This window comes from Zalophus californianus, chromosome 14, assembly GCF_009762305.2.
Source record: "Zalophus californianus isolate mZalCal1 chromosome 14, mZalCal1.pri.v2, whole genome shotgun sequence".
NCBI lineage: Eukaryota > Metazoa > Chordata > Mammalia > Carnivora > Otariidae > Zalophus > Zalophus californianus.
In genome coordinates this window covers 18363071-18383073 of record NC_045608.1, presented here as the reverse complement: position 1 = coordinate 18383073, position 20003 = coordinate 18363071, and the positions used below count along the sequence as shown (strand labels likewise).

The following is a 20003-nucleotide window of genomic DNA, read 5'->3' as shown; positions in this document are numbered from 1 at the left end:
CATGCGCCACCCCTCCCCCCTCTCTCTTTGCCTTCAACTTTAGGCTCCCCTACTCCCCCTTGGGGACCCCTCTCTCACAACCCCCTCGGTCTCTGCTTGCACCCAACGACTTCTAACCCTCCCCAGCTCTCCCACACTAGCACTCCCCACTGCACGGGGTGTCCAGCACAGATTATTCCCTGCGGCAGCAAAGCTAGTGGAGGTTGAAGGGGGCTCTGTCATCGCAGGGACCCAGGGCCGAATCCTACCTCTGGTGCTTTCTAGCTGTGTGGTCTCATGTAAGTGAATCCACCTCTCTGAACCTCCACATCCTCATCCGCCGAAATGGACTGGTTCTACTCTGGTGCCTGGGTCCCAGGGTGGAGAACGTGAAGAACTTGTGCAGAAGGCCAAGCGCAGTGCTTTGCTCGTGGCGAAGGTCCGGGGGACAACCACTGGTTGTGGTAGGACGCCCCCATTCCTGCCCTCAGTGAGATGGGATGTGACTCCCACTGCTCACCACCTCACCTTTGGTCTGGCTGCTTCCTCTGTCCCAAATGCCTCCCTTCCTGTCTCCAAAGGGCAAACCCTCTTTCCAGGTGAAGATGAAGGAACGCATCCTCTATGGCCCCCTTCTCCCTAAACACAGATGACCCCTCTTTTGACTCAGAAGCACTACTTGTCCCATTACCATGAAGACGCATTTTAGGGTATGACTCAGGCCCGTTTTTCGGGTGACAGCAAGGCTGGGAGAGGTGGTCAGAGCTCCTGCAGCCGGTGAGAGGCGGGGCTGGGCTTGGCGCCGGGGTCTGTGTGACCCCACCACCCCGAGCTGTCTGTGAGGTCATCAGGAGGGTTACTAGTATTGTAGGCGATTTTACTGATGAGGAAAGAAGGTTCAGGGAGTTGGAAACTTGTCCAGAGTCACTCAGCTGATGCAAACCAGTTTTTGATGCCAAGTTCAGGGTCTTACCCCACCTGCCTTAATGCCAGGCTGTGGCGGACTCCTGAGTCAGGAATGCAGGACCCTGGGCGCCCCCAGACCTGCTGAATCAGGATCTCCCTGGTGCCTCGTGGGCGTGTGGATGTTTGGGAAGCTCAGGTTTTGATTTCCCCTGCAGGCTTCTTTGCGGTCAGAGCAGCAGGTCACATCTTCAGTGGGGTTTTTCCTGCCATCACTGGGTGCTGTCTGGCTTTCTTGGTGGAGGGTCTGGAAAATGACACAGATCCCATCCTGGTCTACCCAAGTCTCTGAGTCTCCCTATGGCTCAGAAACCACCCAACTGCCACGGGCTGGGAAAACCGTGAAGGGAACGTGGCTACTGGTCCCAGGCTGGGGGAGAGGCTGGGCTGAAGTGCGTGGTGGAAGCTCAGGACCTGGTGAGGGCTTAGGTAAAGGAGCCAAAAACCCGCGGCTGAGGGTGAAGCCCAGCAGAAGCCCCTCAGGATGTCCTGTTAACACCTCTGGAGGCCTCCTTGCAAGAAGTCTGAAAAACAAATTCCAGAGGGGACGTCAGTTAGGTCTCTGGAATAAAATAATGGCAACAGTTACACTGGCCATGAATCACCGACTGTCCTCAGAGGGCCTGGCACAGGCCATTGCATGGTGGGAGGTACGGCCCAGGGATGCCAGAGGCCTTGTCCCCGGCCTCCCAATGAGCAGCAGAGCTGGGACGCGAACCCAGTTCCCGAGGCTCCAAGCCTGCTCTGTCCAGTGCCCTCAGAGCCCCGCGGGCTTAGGCTCCAGAGTCAGTGGCGATGCAAGCACAGGCTTGTAAAAAATGTTAGCTCTCATGATGATCATAATGAGCAAGCGACTTCATCTTGACCCTGAAGACCGTCCGGCGTCCGGGAGTGTGTGTGTGAGTAAGGTGGCTGGAGGCCACGCCAGCTGGGAACGCCTCGTGGCGTGGAGGAGGGAGAGGGCCTTCCCGCTGCTCTGCAGAAGTTCCCTGGGAGACCGCGGATGCTTTCTCACTGGCAGCAGAAGCTACTGGAAGTTGGGCCAGGGCCAGATGGACAGGCCACAGGCAGCTCCGTTTTCTTCTAGTGCAGGGTGAGCAAATGTAGGAAGAGGACTAACGTCGGATGCCGACTTGGTGCCAGGAACTGAGGGGGTGCAGGTCACATGCTCCATGTAATCCCTGTGCACCCCGGGAGTGGGCACCGAGATTCTCAGGAGGCACAGGCCGATCCCGGCCCCAAACCAGGAAGGGAGGGTTCACACGCGTCTCTGTGGTCCTGAGCCCTTGCTCGGCTTCTTGAAAAATGCACCGAACGAACCACAGTACAGTTCTTCAGCGGCTCTTTGACCTACGAAGTTTCCAGGAAGTAGGTCTGAGGCCTAAGGGAGGCCTGGATCTCCAGATGAACCAACCTCAGAGATAACTGGTCTGTCCATAACCCCGCCACACATGTTTAGCAGCGCGACGTCTGCTAAGTCAACAGGACAAAGACCGGCAGATGGCTTTGCTGCAGTCCCAAACATGGTGGAGTGTTTCTCAAACTGTGTCCGACCTCAATATTCTTAGGCACTTGCAAGTTCTGTCTGTGTACTAAAATTGTTTTCGTTTAAATAAATTAAAAAAAAAACCCACTTGTTTTTCCTAGTCATAAGAACTTTCTCTTTGCCATGATAATTTGTAAAGGCCAAAATGTCACAGAACGAGGCTTTGGATTTTTAGGTGGGAGTGTCTCACACGCTGCCGGCGTATCTGGGGAGGTTGATTCTTTTCCTTCGCCGGTATGAATGCTCCGCGTGAGAAAACCCGGCACACACAACTCCTCTTGGGTGCCCAGGCATTCTATTATAAAAGGGCCGTCAGGCTTTCAGGACTTCTTGTCTGAGTGCCTGGATTTCAACGGGCCAGCCTCCTGCTCCGACCCTCTGGGGGCTCCAGGCCGGAGACGGCTGGTGAGAACTCCCAGGAGGCCGCAGCTGCCACGAATGAGGGCAAAAACCAACTAAGGTGGAGCTGGAAAAAGGGGCCGGTTTTGAGATGGGTTTTCTGCTGAGCGTAAATGTGGGCTGAACAGAATGACACAGGGTTGTGTGTCCTGCAAGTACGATCCTCAGGGAGCAAAGCCACACAGACCCCGATGTAGCTGTAAAATTTGCCTTCATGTGTTTGTGAGTTATGTGGATGGTTTTCAATGAACACACATCTATTGTATCCGTTACTGTATAAAACACGTAATCCGGGGTGATGCCTGCCTCTGGAAAAGTGGGTGAGAGGGACAAGGGCCTGGGTGGTGCTGGAGGTGACCTGAGCTTTATCTGAAACGTGCTACCTCTCAAAACAGAACTGGAAGCGAATAGAACATTGTCAACCGCTACTAACTCTGCTTTGCCGCTGAGACTTGAGTGTCTGTTGTATTTTCCTCTGAATCGTCTTTCCACGGTGGGAGCCTATGTGCCCTTTAAGCTCCAGGAGCCCCCTCGTGAGCTACCCAGGCATGTGGTCCTAAGGCACTCCTTCTTCAGATAAACAGCAGAACACAGCCATCATGTGCTGAAGTACAAATTTAATAAAGCCTCTGATCACATTTTAATCCCTAGGTTATCTATGAAACCAACCCCCCCCCACAACTTTTTAGAGCCATCAAGAGCCATCGAGGTGTCAATGAACACCAGCCATAAAAGTACAGATGCAGTGTTTTCGAGAGTGCAGTATCTCCAGCTGTTGGAGAGAACAATTTAAGTGAAATTACAAACCACCCCTCCTCATCAAAAGAACAGATAAAGTTGGTGTCGGTGCTTAGAAGCCACTCTCTCCCCACCCCCAAGCTGGCGGATTCTTGGGTAATCAAAGTCAAGATGGAATCAAACGTCTCTGTGCAGGCTGATCGTCCTTTGGGCCCCTGCATAAACGTACAAACCTGCTCTGCGTACACGCGTGTTCTGAGGAGGTCTTCAAAGGAGTCGAGTATTTAAAGTGGCAAATCCACAGAATCAGAGGTTACTAACAAATCTTAAATAATAATAATAAATTCCTGTCTTTAAATTCCTTGCCATCTTTCCATCAAAGTAAAACACAAACTCTGTTTTCCAGAAGCCCGGGGGCTCTAAGGGAGCCAGGCTTGGGCCCGGGCAGGACACGGCACCCAGCTGTAACCCTCTGAGGGAGGCCATGGAGATAGGTCTTGCCCGCTTTGCTGCCAACATGAAGGTTTTTGCCAGAAGGTGCTCTGCTGCTTGGTAGAAAGCTGCAAGCCCCCAGCCAGCTCCACAGAGCAGAGGAGGGACCAGGCACTCCTGGCTTCAATCTTGGTGGTGGGGATGCATAAGGAGCTTGACGAGGGGGGTGAGGGTTGATGGCTGTCAACACAGACCGTGGACATGGGCTTTGTCTCAATTCCCTGGATCTAGAATAAAGTTCTCATGATAAGGGGGAAGAATGAGGGCAGAGGAGCACAACGGGTTGGAAGAGAAAACGAAGTAAAAAAACCAAAAACCAAAAAACCCAGAGTTCCCTCAGCCCTTTGAGCGTCTGTCAAGTGCAAAGGGCTCCCGGTTCCCCGTGCTGAGGAAAAATGAGCGGCAAGACCCAAGTTTCTTGGGATTTTACCATCAATAGGGGGAGGCCACTGCCCCAACAGGCTGGGAGACTCGGCTAGTGTTTTGTTCCTTACTAGACAAAAGCAGGGCAAACAAGCAGGGGGAAGGCAGCTACCCCCTAATCAGCAGGCTTTGGGGAACAGCCAGCGCCCTCTGGAAATGGAGCTGCTCTTAAGGGCCAACAGGTATTTTTTTCTCCCCAAGCCAGGATGCCAATGTGAACGCACAAGACAGGATCAAGCCAGTGGGGGCCTCCTGGCAGCTTGGCCTGAGGAGTGGGGGAGGGGCACCGCTGCCGCACAGAATGCGTGGTTTCAAGGTGGGGGCAGTGCCCGAACGTCCCGGGCTCCGCAGCCTTCCTGGCAGGCACCTCTGCTTCCCTGAGGAGCAGGTGGGCCTGTCTGCAGAGAGGCCGCTGTGGACGGGACGGAGGCAGAGACTTTGTCGAGTGCATAGAGGCTTGGCAAGGCCTTACCTGAGAAGAGAGTTTTCAGAAACAGAAGGAGAGCGTCTCACCCGTAGTAGGCTTTGGGCACTCAGGACCATATTGCGAAAACCACTCTGGACCCTTGGAGTTCCTGGGGCTTGTTCATGCACAGCTCACTCACAAATTTAAAGAAAAGACTCACCAAAAAACCAAACTATCAAAAGGAGAAGGCCCTCTGTGATCACAGGCCTGGGCTTCAGACCCCGGAAAGTAGGAGAAAAGGATCAGTGTGGGCGGAACCTGGAGGTTTATTCTCAACACCCTTCCCATCAGTGTCACCTGGAGAATGCTATGGAGTCATCATGTGCGTCCCAAGTAGTTGAGGCCACAGGGGAGCCTCATGGCTATAGAGAGTGAGAGGTCACCCGGCCTGTTGGGTCACCCACTCCCAGGGTGACCCCGCCCCCTGGAGCTGAAGGTCCCTGGGACCCCAGGAGCCGGCCAGGGCAGGTGGCAGGAGTGGGGAACTAGGAGAGCTCGAAGCCCGTGTTCATGCTGATGGCATAGCGCAGCTTCTCCCGGAGGACGCTCTTCTTGCTGTAGTTAGGCAGCTTGAGCAGGTTGAAGCAGGTGGAGGAGGTGGGCAGACGGCCGCCCGGCTCCCGCTTGCGGATGGTGAAGAAGCCCCGGAGGACACTGCCCAGGGTGTCCCCCGTGTCCTGCAAGCACACACCACAACCTTGGGTGGGAGGCACCTGGCGAGGGAGCCTGGGTAGGTGCCAGAGCAGGTGACCCAGGAGAGGACCTGGCTAGCCTCGGGGCCGAGCAGAACGGCCAGGCCAGTGAGAGCACACTGCTGCTTGAGGCCGCCCTGGAACGGAGGCCCCTGGCCCTGAGTGCTGAGCACAGCAGCAGCAGCCCCAGCAGCCCAGTCCTGCACGGGGGACCCCTGTTAGGTAAGCGCTCAGAAAGAGGACCTTCGGGTTAACTGCTAGTTATCGCTTAACTGATTCTCAAAGAGCCAGACTACTGTAAACATACTTCAGGTACAAAAACATGTCTAAATGCAGCCTCCCATTTCCTCCCGCCAGCGTGTGGCCCATGGCAGACTGTAATGTGGGGCAATCTTCCTTAAGTAAGGGGACTGAGGGTTGTCTGGTGTCACACGAGTGACGTGGAGGCCAGACCGCAGCATCCAGAGAGGCAGCTACACTCAGAGGCCGCTGGGTTTTTGCAAGCAGGGGAGAGGGGCTGAGACGCTGAACAATGGCTACTATTGGAGCACCCCTTCCACGGAGCATGATAACCCCGGAGGCATCTGTTCCCCCTTACAGACGAGGAAATGAAGCGGCCTGCCAGATGTGAAGGGGCAGCACACAAGCCCTCGCCTGCCCCATTCCTAAGCCAGTGTCCTTAGCCCCCTCCCACACTGCCTCTCAGACCTGGAGCCCCGGCCAGGCCACCAGCTACTAAAACCACCCCCAGGTACCCTTTCCTGAGGGAATAAAGAGAAAGGGACCTCCGAGAGAGCTGAGGCCAAAGAGCAGCCCGAGTCCAAGGGCATCCTCTGGGGGCCTGACTGCTCTCCTGGCTGGAGGGCTGTGGAACCTTCGCAGCTGGCTCCCAGGAGCTGCGCTGCCTGCCCGGCGGACACAGACCAGGTAAAGGTTCTACCCAGTGGGCACAGCAAACCACCACCAAGAGCAGCTGACTCTTCCCCCAGCAGTGGTACCTGATCATCTGACACTTCGACACAGCGGATGGAGAAGGGAGGCTTGAGGTAGGCGAATCCCAGGAGCGGGGGCCTGGAACAGCTGGTCACAAACTGCAACACAAGGCAGATCGAGGGGCCAGACTGGGGCTCTTGCTCCCTCAGCAACGGGCCCCTGGCAGGCGAGCTGCATGTTTTTTGCTTTCTCCAGTCATAGTATGACAGGAGGGTGACCACAGACCGTGCATTCAGCCCAAGAACTGGTATACGTCTCATGTCTCTCTTAAGGGTGTTGTTCTTGAAGGTTAAAACACATGAAAGCCACACCAGCAGATGTGACCAGTCATTTGTGCGTGCCAACCCAGGGGCTGGTGGAGAATGGGCAGCTGAGTTCAGGAACAACACAAACTCCCCCTCCACGGGACTGATCTCGGTGGGACTGGCATGCAGGCCTTTGCTTCGAGAGACGCCATGCATGGGAGCACTGGGTAGAGGGAGACGGCGGTGCCCCCAACGCGTGGCACAGGAGAGAGGGCCCCACTCCCCTGGCACCTGGCTTCCTGCTCGGCTTCCTAGCCAGCCGGGGGGAGGTGTGCAGGTGCATTCCCCCGAGCACCCTGGCCTGCTGCGTCACAGAGCAGTCTCTGTGAGCTTGGCTCCTGGGGGCCCCTCCCTGACAGACGAATCTGCCCTCAGCATGCAGACAACAATCAGGTGTCCTGCGCCAGCAAGACTGAGGGGCACACCAATGCGCCAGACACCCGGAATGGGGCCCATGGGCAGCCAGCCATGCTCCCTAGCTACACTCCTGGGATTCCTTGCCTCTCCCAGATGGCAGCACCTGGGTTATTTCCCCATACGTGCTAGCTTGTATCTGCACAGAGAACTCGGACCGACTTAGAAATCCAAGTGATAAACCTGCAGAGGGAAGTCCGAAGAAACCATTTGCGTTTTAGAACTGAACATGAGCTACAAACACTCTCCCTTCTCCAGGGGATGTACGGGCCTGCTACTAAAGCACCCAGCTGTGCTTCAAAATTCCACAGCAAGCTGAGTGTTTGGGTCTTAATATAATAAATGTTACCACTGAAACAGTGTTCTAAATGGTGTCCAAAGAGTTTTGGTGTGGCAGGTTTCAGAAACCATTTTTACACCCAGTATCGATGTTACTGTCCAGTACAGTTTATTTTCCACCAGCTGAAGCACAGCAGCAGCTCCTATTAAGAAAGCAGGGCTGAGGACTGTGCTGAGCGCTCTGGGACCCGGCTTCACCTCATCACTCCTCGGAAGCTGTGTGATCTGCTCCGTTTTAAGGATGAGAAGACAGACCCAGAAGAGCCCGTGCCTATCCCAATTCAGGCCGCTCAGACCTGTTGTGTGCCGCAAGCCAGGGCTGGTCTATGGAGGGAGTGGTGCTTTCATCCCCCTGGGACGGGAGGCCGAGGGCCAGAGAGCACAGGAAGCTGCCATCTGCTCGCGTTACAGCTAAAGCAAGCACAGTCAGGTGCACTCCCGTACGAGGGCTGTGTCTTCCACCCGACTCTGGGGCCTGTCTGCAGGAACTGCGGGTCTGGACACCGGCTATCCAGAGACACAAACATGCCCGCTGTGTGGGACAGACTGCACAGAGTTAGGAGACATGGACTCTCTCCTCTTTCCAGGAGAGGCAGAGGAGCGGTTTTAGAGGCCGGCAGGGAGTGTTTTGCCTATAAGAGGCGCTGCTGGAAAATCAGAATTGATTCTCTTAAGAATTTCTGGAATTAGGAGCGCCTGAGTGGCTCAGTCGGTTGAGCGACTGCCTTCGGCACAGGTCATGATCCTGGAGTCCCGGGATCGAGTCCCGCGTCGGGCTCCCTGCTCAGCGGGGAGTCTGCTCCCTCTGACCCTCTCCCCTCTCATGCTCTCTCTCTATCTCATTCTCTCTCTCAAATAAATAAATAAAATTAAAAAAAAAAAAAAAGAATTTCTGGAATTATGTCTACCTGCCTACCCCAACTCCTTTGAAACCTGTAGGGATGGCCCGGGCATTTCTGCCTCTAGGAGTGATGGTCTCCTTGATGGGAATGAACTCTCCTCAGAATGACAAACCAAGGAGAAAGAAAACCTGCTGCCATTTCAACTGGTGGTGATACTGTTCATGTTGCCTCAACAACCAAGGTCACTGGAGACCATTCTAGAAACCCAAATGTCCAAAGGAAAATATTTCAAGGTACTTAAATCTACCCCCAGAATATGGCAAAGTGTTCAGGATAAAATATCAAATAGAAGAGCGGGTGGCAAAGTGAGGATTCCGTCTTTATAAAAATACACAGGTATGTAACAAACACACAGACAAGTGTGTATGTCATCCAGGGTCCTATAAAAGGCTTTGCCAACGTCAGTAACAGGAAACAACACGGTGTCGTCGGAGGGAATGTTTTGAACGTTTACAACTTTAAAGACACCGGTATAAGGGAACTGGTTAATGTCAGCCACTCTGTTTGCAAAAATACACATTGCTATCAGCCTAGTCAATCACGTGTGTTTTACGGGGACATTGTATGTGTGGTACTGCATATTTCACACCACTGAGGAAAAGGTACACAGAGGCAGTCCCTGGAGAGTAGGAATGGAGATTGTTCAAAAGTTTCCTTGTCTGGGGACGCCTGGCTGGCTCAGTTGGTGGAGTATGTGACTCTTGATCTTGGGGTTATAAGTTTGAGCCCCATGTTGGGTGCAGAAAGTACTTAAAAATAAAAAAAAATTAAAAAAAATTTGCTTGTCTGTATTTTAAGGTAATAAACACCATTTGCTTCTATAAGGAAGGAAGAAACGAGATGTGAGCAAGGCCAGCACCAGTGAAGGGGAAGACGGAGTGCTGAGCCCAACGAGCTCAAGCCCATGCAGGCCTGTCTCTGCAGAGGGGTACGCAGCAGCTCCTGGGCCCACATGACTCAGTCTCACCCCGAGCCTGTCTGTTTACTGCTTGACCTACCATGGAGGCGGCCTGGGGGAGAGAATATGCTGATGATAGGAGGTCCTCTTGATAATTTTACTTTTTCCCAGTATAAATTATTACATCAAGTGGCCTCTAGGTTTATGAGAATATCTATGAACGCATATCTAGGTAACATATAAAATACCTTCAGAAACATGGCTCTCTCGTCGGGTGTGAAGTCAGACGCCAGAATATCCCAGAGCCAGATGATGACCCTGTGACTTCCATGAAAGCCACCGTAGTACACCGTGTGCTTCCTGAAAACAATGCAGACAATGGGCTCAGCCACACATTCCAATGGGTGCTTACAGACACAGGCAGGGACGGAACTTAGCCAAGTGGCACAGCCAACTCTGGCAGGCCTGGGTGACTCCTGAACTTCTCAGGGAAGAAGTTCACGCCTTCGTAACCCACGTCCCTGGAAGCTAAGATGGTGGGGAGCTCAAGAGCCGGCCCTGAGACTCCCGAATAGGAGCTAACAAGAGCTCCTGCACTGCCATTTCCCAGAACTCTGGAGAGCCCAGCAGTCCTTGACACCGGCTTAAACTCTACTTCCACTTTTTAGTCTCTAGGCAGACAAGTGGGGGATCTTTTATTTCAGAGCGATTCACCCAGTGATCAGGAAGGCGCACACTTGGAGGTGGGCTTCTGAAACAGAAGGAGCCCAGCAAGGGGCAGCTTGCTTTCCAGGAGGCTGAAGATTTCACCCCCCTCCCCACCTTCGCTCCTTACTTTAAATCTTCCAGATCAATCTCAGCATTGTCACCGGAGATGAGACGCTGTAGCTCAGGGGTTGAGAACATCCGAGTCCACTCGGGCTTGATAATGGAGCGGAATCCGCTAATGAGGGCAGCTGTCTGGTTTTTTATTTGGGTGTGCATCCGAAAATGTGCCATCAAATGGATGTAGCTAATCCTGTTGCCAACAGGAGAAAACAGTGGGAATTAGGAGGCCAGGCTAGGCTGTTACCAGTGGGCTGAAAGATGAGTCTAGTCATTTCTGGACCACTTAACAAAAACACCAGTGGTACCAGGGCACTTCACCAGAATGACGGTGAGGACAACGATGATGATGATGATGGTAATGCTAACCTTCCTGAATGGCACGCTAGGTGCCACTGTGTAGGTGTTCACTCCTCCCCCAAACCCAGGTAAGGAGAGGACCCTTTCTCAGTACAAAAAGTACGGCTTTTTGGACTTTTATTTAATTTCATCCGATTAAGAGAGAACTCTGTCCTCTAGTAAGCTTTAAAATGGAGAGGGGCGCCTGGGTGGCTAAGTCATTAAGCGTCTGCCTTCGGCTCAGGTCATGATCCCAGAGTCCTGGGATCGAGCCCTGCATCAGGCTCCCTGCTCCGTGGGAGGCCTGCTTCTCCCTCTCCCACTCCCCCTGCTTGTGTTTCCTCTCTCCCCGTATCTCTGTCAAATAAATAAATAAAATCTTTAAGAAAAAAAAAATGGAAGAAAAACGGCTGCATGATGAAACCTCCATCAAAGCCTTGCTAATCTGGACCAAGACTGGAAGCCATGCAAAGTAAGCCTGCAGAAAGCTGTGACCAAATGCAGCTGGCTTACACTTAGGTTCAAAGGGGAAGTCAGAGCACTAACAACAGTTCCGAGCAGATGGGTCTTCTGGGCCTGCTTTACTGAGTGCAATGACCTCATCTACGACTGTAATACAATGCAAACCTTTCGAACAGGTTAAATCCAGGCTTGCTAGCATGGCTGATTTCTTAGCAAAGTACCTGAGCCCAGCCCAGGTACAACTCCCCAAATCCCAAATTAGCACAGTCCAAATAAAAATTTTACCCCACAGTGCTCAGACCTGAGTTTCTAACCCTGAAAATATGCCTATTTAAAAAAATTATCCAGCAGCAGACTTGCACATCGAGATACTTATATACAACTTTTTCCATTATTGATACCCCTTTCACACACACTTCGAAGCAGGTTGCTGATATTGTCCCATTTTACCAAAAGAGAGAGGGGGACTTTGGAGGACTTTCCCATTTAACAGAAAGTGCAAGATCAAGTATCACTCCTAAGGAGGGCGGAATAGGCGTTTCCAGGCCTTTTAAGACCGTCTGTCGAACCGAATCCCCTTGCCCTTACGCTGAGTTTTTTGTTTTTTGTTTTTTTTAAAGATTTTTATTTATTTATTGAGAGAGAGAGAGAGAGAGGGCACAAGAGGGAGGAGGGTCAGAGGGAGAAGCAGACCCCCTACTGAGCAGGGAGCCCGATGCGGGACTCGATCCCGGGACTCCAGGATCAGGGCCTGAGCCGAAGGCAGCTGCTTAACCAACTGAGCCACCCAGGCGCCCCACGCTGAGGTTTTTGCTGAGAACGTGTAAGTTTGTGAAGTGGCTTTCACACAGGTCCAGGAAGGACAGGAGTCTCACTCCAGCACAGGCTGCACTGGCCCGCTGCCTCTCGCTGTGATCCATGCCGCTTCCACCATCACCCTCGTGCCACGCCCAGCAAAACACAGCCGATCTGGGGGTGGCGGGCTCTATGGGACATGTTACACAGCTGACACTGGGGACGTTCACTGCTCTCCTTTACTGAGGCCCCCCCTTTGAGCCAGACATCCTGAAAGGTATTTTACACGCATGAGCTCACAGAAGCCCTCTGAAGGGATGGTTTCTAGGCACACGGCAGGGAGCAACAGGATGCGGTGGCCCTGCTGACACCCCCCGGCAGCACCTCCCCACCTGAGCTCCCGGCTCTCTTCTCTGTTGTCCAACTAATGACCCGGGGCCAGGAGTCAAAACTGGTGTCTTTCAATCCTGAGGAGAATCAGGCCCATTCTTCTGACCACACTGACAGTCTAAATCAAAGCTCTGCAAGCATGCAGACTGCCCCAACCACCTGCCCCGAGAGGGGCAGGAGGCTCGGGCTGCAATGTGCATCTGATCCAAATGACTCACCAGGTGGGACTGAGCTCTCACTTGTCACTGGGAGAGTCATGCTCAGATTAACAGTTCAGATGCTCAGCTGAGCCTGGCGGCAGGAGAAGATTGATAGATTGACAAAAGGGCCAATATCTACTCCTCATGCCAGGTTCTACTGTTTTAATTAGGTGAGAATAGTGCGGGTGGAGACAGTGCATTAAGGAGTTTTGCTTCTAGGGACCAAAGAGGTTGACATTTATGATAGATTTCTAAAAGCCTGTTATCTGTGACAATAGCTGCTGGGCCTCCGAGTCCTCCCACGTCTAAGGACCTGTCTATGGCATTTGAATTCATCACTGTGTCTTCTCAAGAACAGCATTTTATACAACTGCCACATGCTATCATTCCAAAATGATCTGCCCCTCCAAGGTGTCCTTCTGCCTCTGTGCCCTCTGGGTTCAGGACTACGTGCCCGAGCGGCTCAGAATCCATTTGTCTGCATCTTGAGCCATCATTAAATTCCTAGGAGCACTGTGGCCTGGGTGGCTCTGACCTTAGATGTGCTACTGCAAAAAATAAATTGTCAATTCTTATTTTGCAAATCGAATTTAATACAATTTTGGCCTATGAACTGTAACCAGTAAATTCCATTATGATATTTATGGCCTCTTTGTACTTCAATCTATCTTAATAAATTCTCAAAGTAAGACCGGAGAGCCAGAATGAAGTCTTTTTCAAGTGCTGACCTTAAAAATCTAATTGCTATACTCACTTATTTTCATTCGTAACAGGAATGGTCTTCCCTCCAGGAATCAGTTCATGGCAAACAAGCTGGGGGAGAAGATGGGGCGCAATTACTCGAGAGAATTCTAACGGGAAAATAAGGCTTCCTGAAGATGAAAGGGCCCGACGCCAACGTCCATAATAATGACAGAATGAAGATGGGACGTGTATGGGAATAATCATTTTCACAAGAAGCCAGGGCTTAAATATCAACAAGCAGACCCTGCACAATCAGTATGGAAGGTTTCTTCTCTTCCGACCCTCATGCAGACATTTGTACTAAGGCTTAAAGACATCATAGAGGGGACCATGTTTGCATTATGAGCACAGTTAAACAGATGTTGGTACAGCCGTACCCTGGAATGGTATGGTACCATTTCTGGAAAAAAAAAATGATATAGGTGCCCCGGGAGAAAAGTCTGAAAACACATGACACATTAACAGTGGTGCTCTCCTGGCACTGATCCTATAACTGGTTTTTTCATGTTCTGTGCTCATCTCATAGCAGAATCTGTGGTTACCAGTTTGCGTTACTTTTATCATCAAAAGAGAAAATTCTGAGGAAGGCTCAAAATCTGATTAAAGATTTGAAGACCACAGAAGTATTTTCCTCAACTTCAGGCATTTCTGGGGGTCACCTAAAAATCAAAGAATGCATAATTTTAAAGCTAATTTTAGCGGAAATTCTACTAATAGAATATCCTGGGTCTCTGATGATGAAGAAAGGAGCGATTGTGGCCTCTAGTCCCAGCGCTGCCAACACCTTGGGGCAACCGGAGGACCCTGAAGCTGGAAGGGCCTTTGGCAAGCCCCTGGCCTGGTGTTTCCCGGAAAGGGCTCCAGGGAGTGCCTCGTCCACGCGCTATTACTTGGAAAGCCTCGGAGAATCGCTCTGTGGGAAGGCGGAGGTTCTTCCCTCACAGGCTCCGCAGAGCACTCACACACCAGCGTGCTCAGGGCTCCCTGCAGGAGCTCACGGTGTCACGCTGCTCCCAGCCAGGACTCACACTCACGAGAGGTACTTTTGTGAGAGAAGAGAAGCGGGGCTCGGGGAGACGAGTGACCTCTCGGAGGCGATGCAGGCTCGGCCCCAAGAAGCCAGCTCTGCACGAGGCAGCTCTAGGTCCGGTTTCTCCCGCAGCCCTCAGAACACGGGCGCACGGAGGCTCACGCAGGTGTCCGCTGGGACAGCACTGGAGGGCGCAGAGGGCACTTCAGGGAAAAGCCAAAAGGCAAACTCTGGCAGGAGACTTCTCTGCTGCCACAGTGTCCACTGTCTTTTCCTCCTGCTCTGCTCTCCATGATGAGCAAGAGCAAGGCCTGGATTCTGTTCGAGGCACTTCTCGGGCGGCTTCTTCCCCTCTGCAAGTCACAAGCCTCCGTGTGTGACAGCTAATCCTCACCATGGCAACAAAAAGCAACGTTACAAATGGGGAATTAGAACTTCCATCAGGAAGGACCCTAAGTGCGATCTAAGCAGAGCAGGGTCTCTGTGGGGAGCTCTCCGAGGGCCAAGCAGGCAAAGGCCAGGTCAACTGGGAACGGGAGGGGGAACGCCCCCCCTGGCTGGTGAGGCGGGAGTAGGGGGATGGGCGAGGGAGCCAGACACCAGAGGACAGCCAGCCTCGGTTTGTGGACCTTCTCCTGGGGAAAACACCAAGAGCAGGGCAGGTCCCAGGAAGCCAGTGGAGGGCGGCAAAGAATCGCTGAGCCACAGAGGCCGACCTACCTGACCCATGACGTCCTCGTCGTACGACAGAGTCAGGCCCAGGTCAGCAATGTCCCCGTCGTAGCGCTAATGCAACAGAGAAAGGGTGAGTGTTGGGACCCAGGCGGGCCATATCCTTGAAAGCTTTAACCACCCCCCCCCCAACACACGATGCTGCATGGGCAGGACCACTATGACTGCCACTCAGCCTGAAGCAAAGAGAAAGGCCACTCATCACCGTGAGGAAGGAGGTAGGAATGGCCAGAAGGGGACGTGGGGGCCCATGGTGGCTACAGAGCAGCCCCTGCCCCAGAGCAGGAAATCACCTCCCACCACACGAGAACCCTGAGGCCTTCACTTCACTGAGTTTCCACCAGCCTGCAGCGATGCCTGCCGCCATGCCACACTGACCTTAATGGAAGTGAGGTTTTTATAGAACTCTGAGTCCAGCGAAGGAAGCTCATCCACAGAACTGTAGAAGATACTGTGGTGGTGCCCGAGCAGCTGGCTCAGGAAGAAGGACGCGAAGGGCACGTCCACCACAATTCCCTGCGAGAGGAGAGACGGAAGCTCGCCGTCTGCCATGCGGGATCCCACCTCAGGGACCTGGTCAGGGTGGCTCAGGCTGCAGAGGGGCTTCAAGGGCGTCAAGGACATCTTGAGGCGCTTCATAAACTTTTGAGGTGGAGACCAGTACCTCCCACCACTTGCACACCATCAAGTGCCTCCGAGGGACATCACGGTCCAGCAGTTAAGGGCACAGGCTTTGGAGCTACACAGCTCAGGGCTCCAGTCCCACCTGCACTGCTGCCTGGCTGCAGGATGCCGGCTCTCCCCCTCTGTAAATGGGGACCGGCAGAGCCTCCCAGTGTTCAGGTTTAAATGAGCAGGGTGGAGAGGAACGCAAAGCATCGGCTCTCACTTGGAGACAGGGCAGGGGAAGCCTCCAGGAGAGAGACCTATCTAGGCTAGACCTGAGGAGCACAAGGGCTCTCTACAAGAGGCCCACAGGCATGCCCTGGGGTGGGGGGTGGGGAGCACAGAGCTCTCTGGCCACAGCACAGTGTTTGAAGGAGGAGAGGCGAGGGATCAGGGCCAGATCGGGGCGGGGGGGGGGGCTTCCTGAAGTCTGAACTCTATGCGGAGGGCAGCAGGGAGCCCCAGGGGGGCTCTAGGCAGAGAAGTGTCAGGTTTGTACTTGGCGTGGGGAACGGACCGGAGGAGGACAGGAGGCAGGGAGGGATGCAGCAAGAAAACCATTGCAGAACACTGGGGAGGACGGACAGATTGTTCTAGCTGGAGAGAAGTATGCAGGTCAGAGAGATTTAGAAGGGACAGGGGCTCAGACTCGATGACGGCCCATCTCAGAGGACTGCGAGGGTTACATGAGTTAATACACGCTGCCCCTCACACGGGGCCCAGCATGTCCTAATTTCTCTCTGCGCTGTTACTGCTGGAGAAGGAGACAGACGCTGGGTCCAGGGAACGGGGGAGCACATTCACAGAAGCCATGAAGTCATGCTTCTCGGCTGGCTCAACTCTTCTGGACATAGCACAGCTACACGTTTAAGAGAGAAATGTGGCATGTAGCCAGGTACATCCTCATGGGATTTCTTTTCTAAATGGGAAATCAGCTGAAATATGGTCTCCATTTGCAGATGTGGAAACAAACACAGAAAAGGAGCCCAGGACCCCCACCCAGTCTAGGGCAGGAGGCAGCCTGAGGGAGCCTGGGCAGGGATGCAGAGGGGGCATCTGATCTCACGCTGGCCAGGGACTGAGGCCATGAACACAGAGAGAATGCGTATGCTCGCCCCCAAATGGCCTCTTTCCCTCCCTCCCTCCACTGGCCCCAGCCACCAGCTCTGCCGTTGGAGGGCACCCTACCTTCCCTAGGGTTTGTGATGGGTGAGAGATGAGTGCTGCTCAGGCACTCTTGGAGCCCATTGTGAAGGCCACAAGCTCCCGCTGTAGCTTTCCTTCCTGCCTGGGGAGCAGAACCCTCAGGGTGGGGGCCAAAGCCCCCTGGAGGGAGTTCTGCCGGCCTGGCTCGCAGTGGACAGGGATCGGGAGCTGTGTGGGCCTCACCTGGGGCCTGCCCCAGTCCACGCCGCCCTGACCCCACGAGACCGACGAGCCGGGCACGATGGGGGGGGGGGGGTCTTCCCTATCTTCGCTCATTTACGATCTACAGCAACCCCATCACGTAGCTTTTATCACCCCTACTCCCTCCGACCAGAACGAGGGCCTACAGAAATAAATGCGACATGCTCGCAGTCATACAGCTAGCCGGGGACAGCCAGTCTCGACCAGCAGCTGGGGGCACTGTCCTGCGGTCCTGTTCTGGCTCATAGGCAACACTGAGACGCCTGCGGCTGGCTCTGAAGCACTCACTCCAATTACAAAAGATTTAGGGAAACAGCTGTAACAACTAACACGCCCCACAAAATGCTACCCTCCTACAACGGGACCAGGCCAGCCTGGGTTTGAATTTGGGTTCTACCGCTTAACTAGCACTGAGAGTCTGGACCAGTGACTTCTCGAAGCCTTGGTCCTGTCACCGGCAGGTAAACGGGGCAGCAGCAGCCTGGCCACAGGACTGGGCGGGAGGGTGAAATGACATACCCCGTGGAAAGCACCCAGTATTTCTGTCCAGTAATTGTGGGTGCTGTCCGCTTTCTCGGGCTCCCTCCTAATGACAGCGCCTTTATGTAGGTGGGCCCCGCCACGACACCACGCACCAAGTCCCCGGGGCTTCTAGCATCTTGTTTCCCTCCCCCCCCCAGGTGCGCCGCTCCTGCATGTGCCTACCTCGTACACGGCCTTCCCCAGCATCTTGCCCACAAATTCAAAGAGCTGCAGGTAGTTCTCGTGAATGTAGGACGTGGGCGAGGGGTAGAGCCTCTCGTCCCCGCTGGTTGTCTGCAAGGGAGAAGAACGGAGAGAGGCAGGGAGCCTGCGTGCCCGGCCCTTTGCTTCTCACTCGTCACCGAGAATGTGGCTGCCGTCGGCCCCGCTCCCGCTCCCCTTAAATACCTTGAACAGATTGAGTGCTGGGTCGAACACCCTCTTGATGATTTCCTCCAAGAACTCCTTGAAGACACCGTCCTGGTCAATGCCTGCCTCGTCCACCCCGAGGTCGTTGACGAACTTGACGCGGATGACGCCCTTCATGGCGTGCTGGGAGAGCTGCCGGAGTTGCTCATAGCCGTCCTGCCGAGGCCAGAATGGCAGCCCGTCAGGAGGGGGAGGCCCTCTGCCTAACTCATGGCTGCTGCTCCACAGTTCCGGCTCCCCTGTGTGAAGCCTTCCTGGCGTAACTACTAAACACCCAAGTCAGGGCGTGGGGTGTGGGGATGGGCAGTTCTCACCCGTTTTTAAATGGGCCGGTTAAAAGGAAAACTCATTTTGGGGACAGGACTCCACTGCTCTGTGGCAAGGGGAGGCTGCCCTCGAGATGATGCAGAGCACGGAGATGGGGAAACCAGACAAGATGAGCTGCGACAAGCTCCTGGCCGTCAGACAAAGGATGGAAGTAATGGCGACAAGATCCCACCCTATTTTAATGCAAAGACTAGCTTATTTAGTTCATGGTAAAAATCAGTCAAACTCAGACCCCTATGAGATAAAAATAAAAATACGCCCCACCCCTCAACTCCTGGTCTCTTTCCCCAGATCATGAAAGGCCTGGGTGAGTCAGGCTAAGGAATTTAGGGTCCACCCTGAAGGGCAGCAGGGAGCCACAGAAGAGTCCAGGCAAGGAGAGACATGACTGGCTTTCTCAGAAAGATCTTTGTTGGCGGCAGAGCAGAGAGATGGCAGGGACAAGGGTGCAGGAGTGATGCTGGGCCCACACAAGGCAAGGGCAGCGGGGAGAAGCCCAGCACACTCTGGTTGGCAGCCAGCCGGCAAGGCATGCAGCCATCCAGCACCCCCCATGCAGAACTTGAGGACGCGACTTCAGAGTTCTTGTATTCAATTATATCGTTTAGTCCGCCTCTCAATTCTAATCTGTTGAGGTCTTTAGGCTCCTGGTTCTGTTTCTGGCATCAGCAAGCTGCTCAGGTTTTTGTTCTCGAGGAGTGACTGCCAGAAGCAGTGCTGAACAAGACAGCGACCAGGGAGGAGTCTTCTGGTCCAACACGAGGGGCCCCATCTTGGGGGTACAATCGCGCTCTTTAGATACTGTCGTGTAAGGGGCAAATCAACTGCAATATCCTACTGAGGCCACCCTGCGGGTCTCCCTCCCAGTCACAGCCATGGTACCATCAGACATTCCGCTAACACGAGACAGACCATGTCCACAGCAGCCACCTGCCTGCCAATGACAGCCCTTGTCACAAAGCACAGGGGCCAGACTGGTAAGAACTGCTTTGGGGAACTCTTGCCACCTTCCTGCTGATCATATTTCCCTCGTGATGCAAAGGACTGTCCCCTGGTGGCTCCTGATCTTATTCTGGGGTTAAGCTCCCAAGTTAGAGAGCCAATAATAACCATCTGTGAAAGGCAGAGGCTTTGGGTGTGCAGTCCTGAGAAGCACCTGAGAAGTGGAAGTTTGAGAACCACCAAGTGAGATGAAAAGCAGCGGAACACAGGAAGTCAGCATGCAGCTGCAGCGGAATGGTCATTCTGCCTACATTTATGGTAATTATCTTGGCACGGAGTCCAGGATGGGTGGAGAATTCCAGCATGTTCTTGCTTGCCTGCAGGACTTCCTCCATTCTGCTCTGAAATGATGCCTCCCTAAGCTGACTTCACATTGGCAGGGGTGCCAGGATCATGCAGATTAAATGAGATGGTGTTACGTGCAAGCACTTAGCATGCGGCCGCACACATGGCAGGTGCTTAAGGAATGTTCGTTGGAGGTGAATCTCGCTTTTTCTTTATCAGCCCCACATTGGCCTTTTCTTCGAAGAGCTGGAGAGAAGAATTTGCCAGCTGCCTCCGCTGACAAACTGCCTGCTGCGCCC

The 20003-nt window shown here is 53.6% G+C and overlaps 1 protein-coding gene across 13 annotated transcripts in view; it reads right to left on the bottom strand.

Annotated features, from left to right (window-relative positions):
* The window catches only part of UBE3B (ubiquitin protein ligase E3B), a 62752-nt gene that overhangs the window by 7448 nt on the left and 35301 nt on the right, over positions 1–20003 (bottom strand). For 12 of the 13 annotated variants that reach the window (XM_027576056.2, XM_027576053.2, XM_027576058.2 and 9 more), the window contains 9 exons: positions 18070–18246; positions 17845–17955; positions 15445–15582; positions 15055–15120; positions 13315–13373; positions 10385–10567; positions 9798–9909; positions 6697–6789; positions 3488–5683 (listed from right to left, as the gene is read on the bottom strand). In XM_027576056.2, the coding sequence (XP_027431857.1) occupies positions 5492–5683; positions 6697–6789; positions 9798–9909; positions 10385–10567; positions 13315–13373; positions 15055–15120; positions 15445–15582; positions 17845–17955; positions 18070–18246 (1131 nt within the window). In that variant the 3' untranslated portion in view covers positions 3488–5491. Of the gene's footprint in view, positions 1–3487; positions 5684–6696; positions 6790–9797; positions 9910–10384; positions 10568–13314; positions 13374–15054; positions 15121–15444; positions 15583–17844; positions 17956–18069; positions 18247–20003 lie in introns of those variants that run through there. The other variant, XR_003516905.2, reaches the window with a different exon arrangement.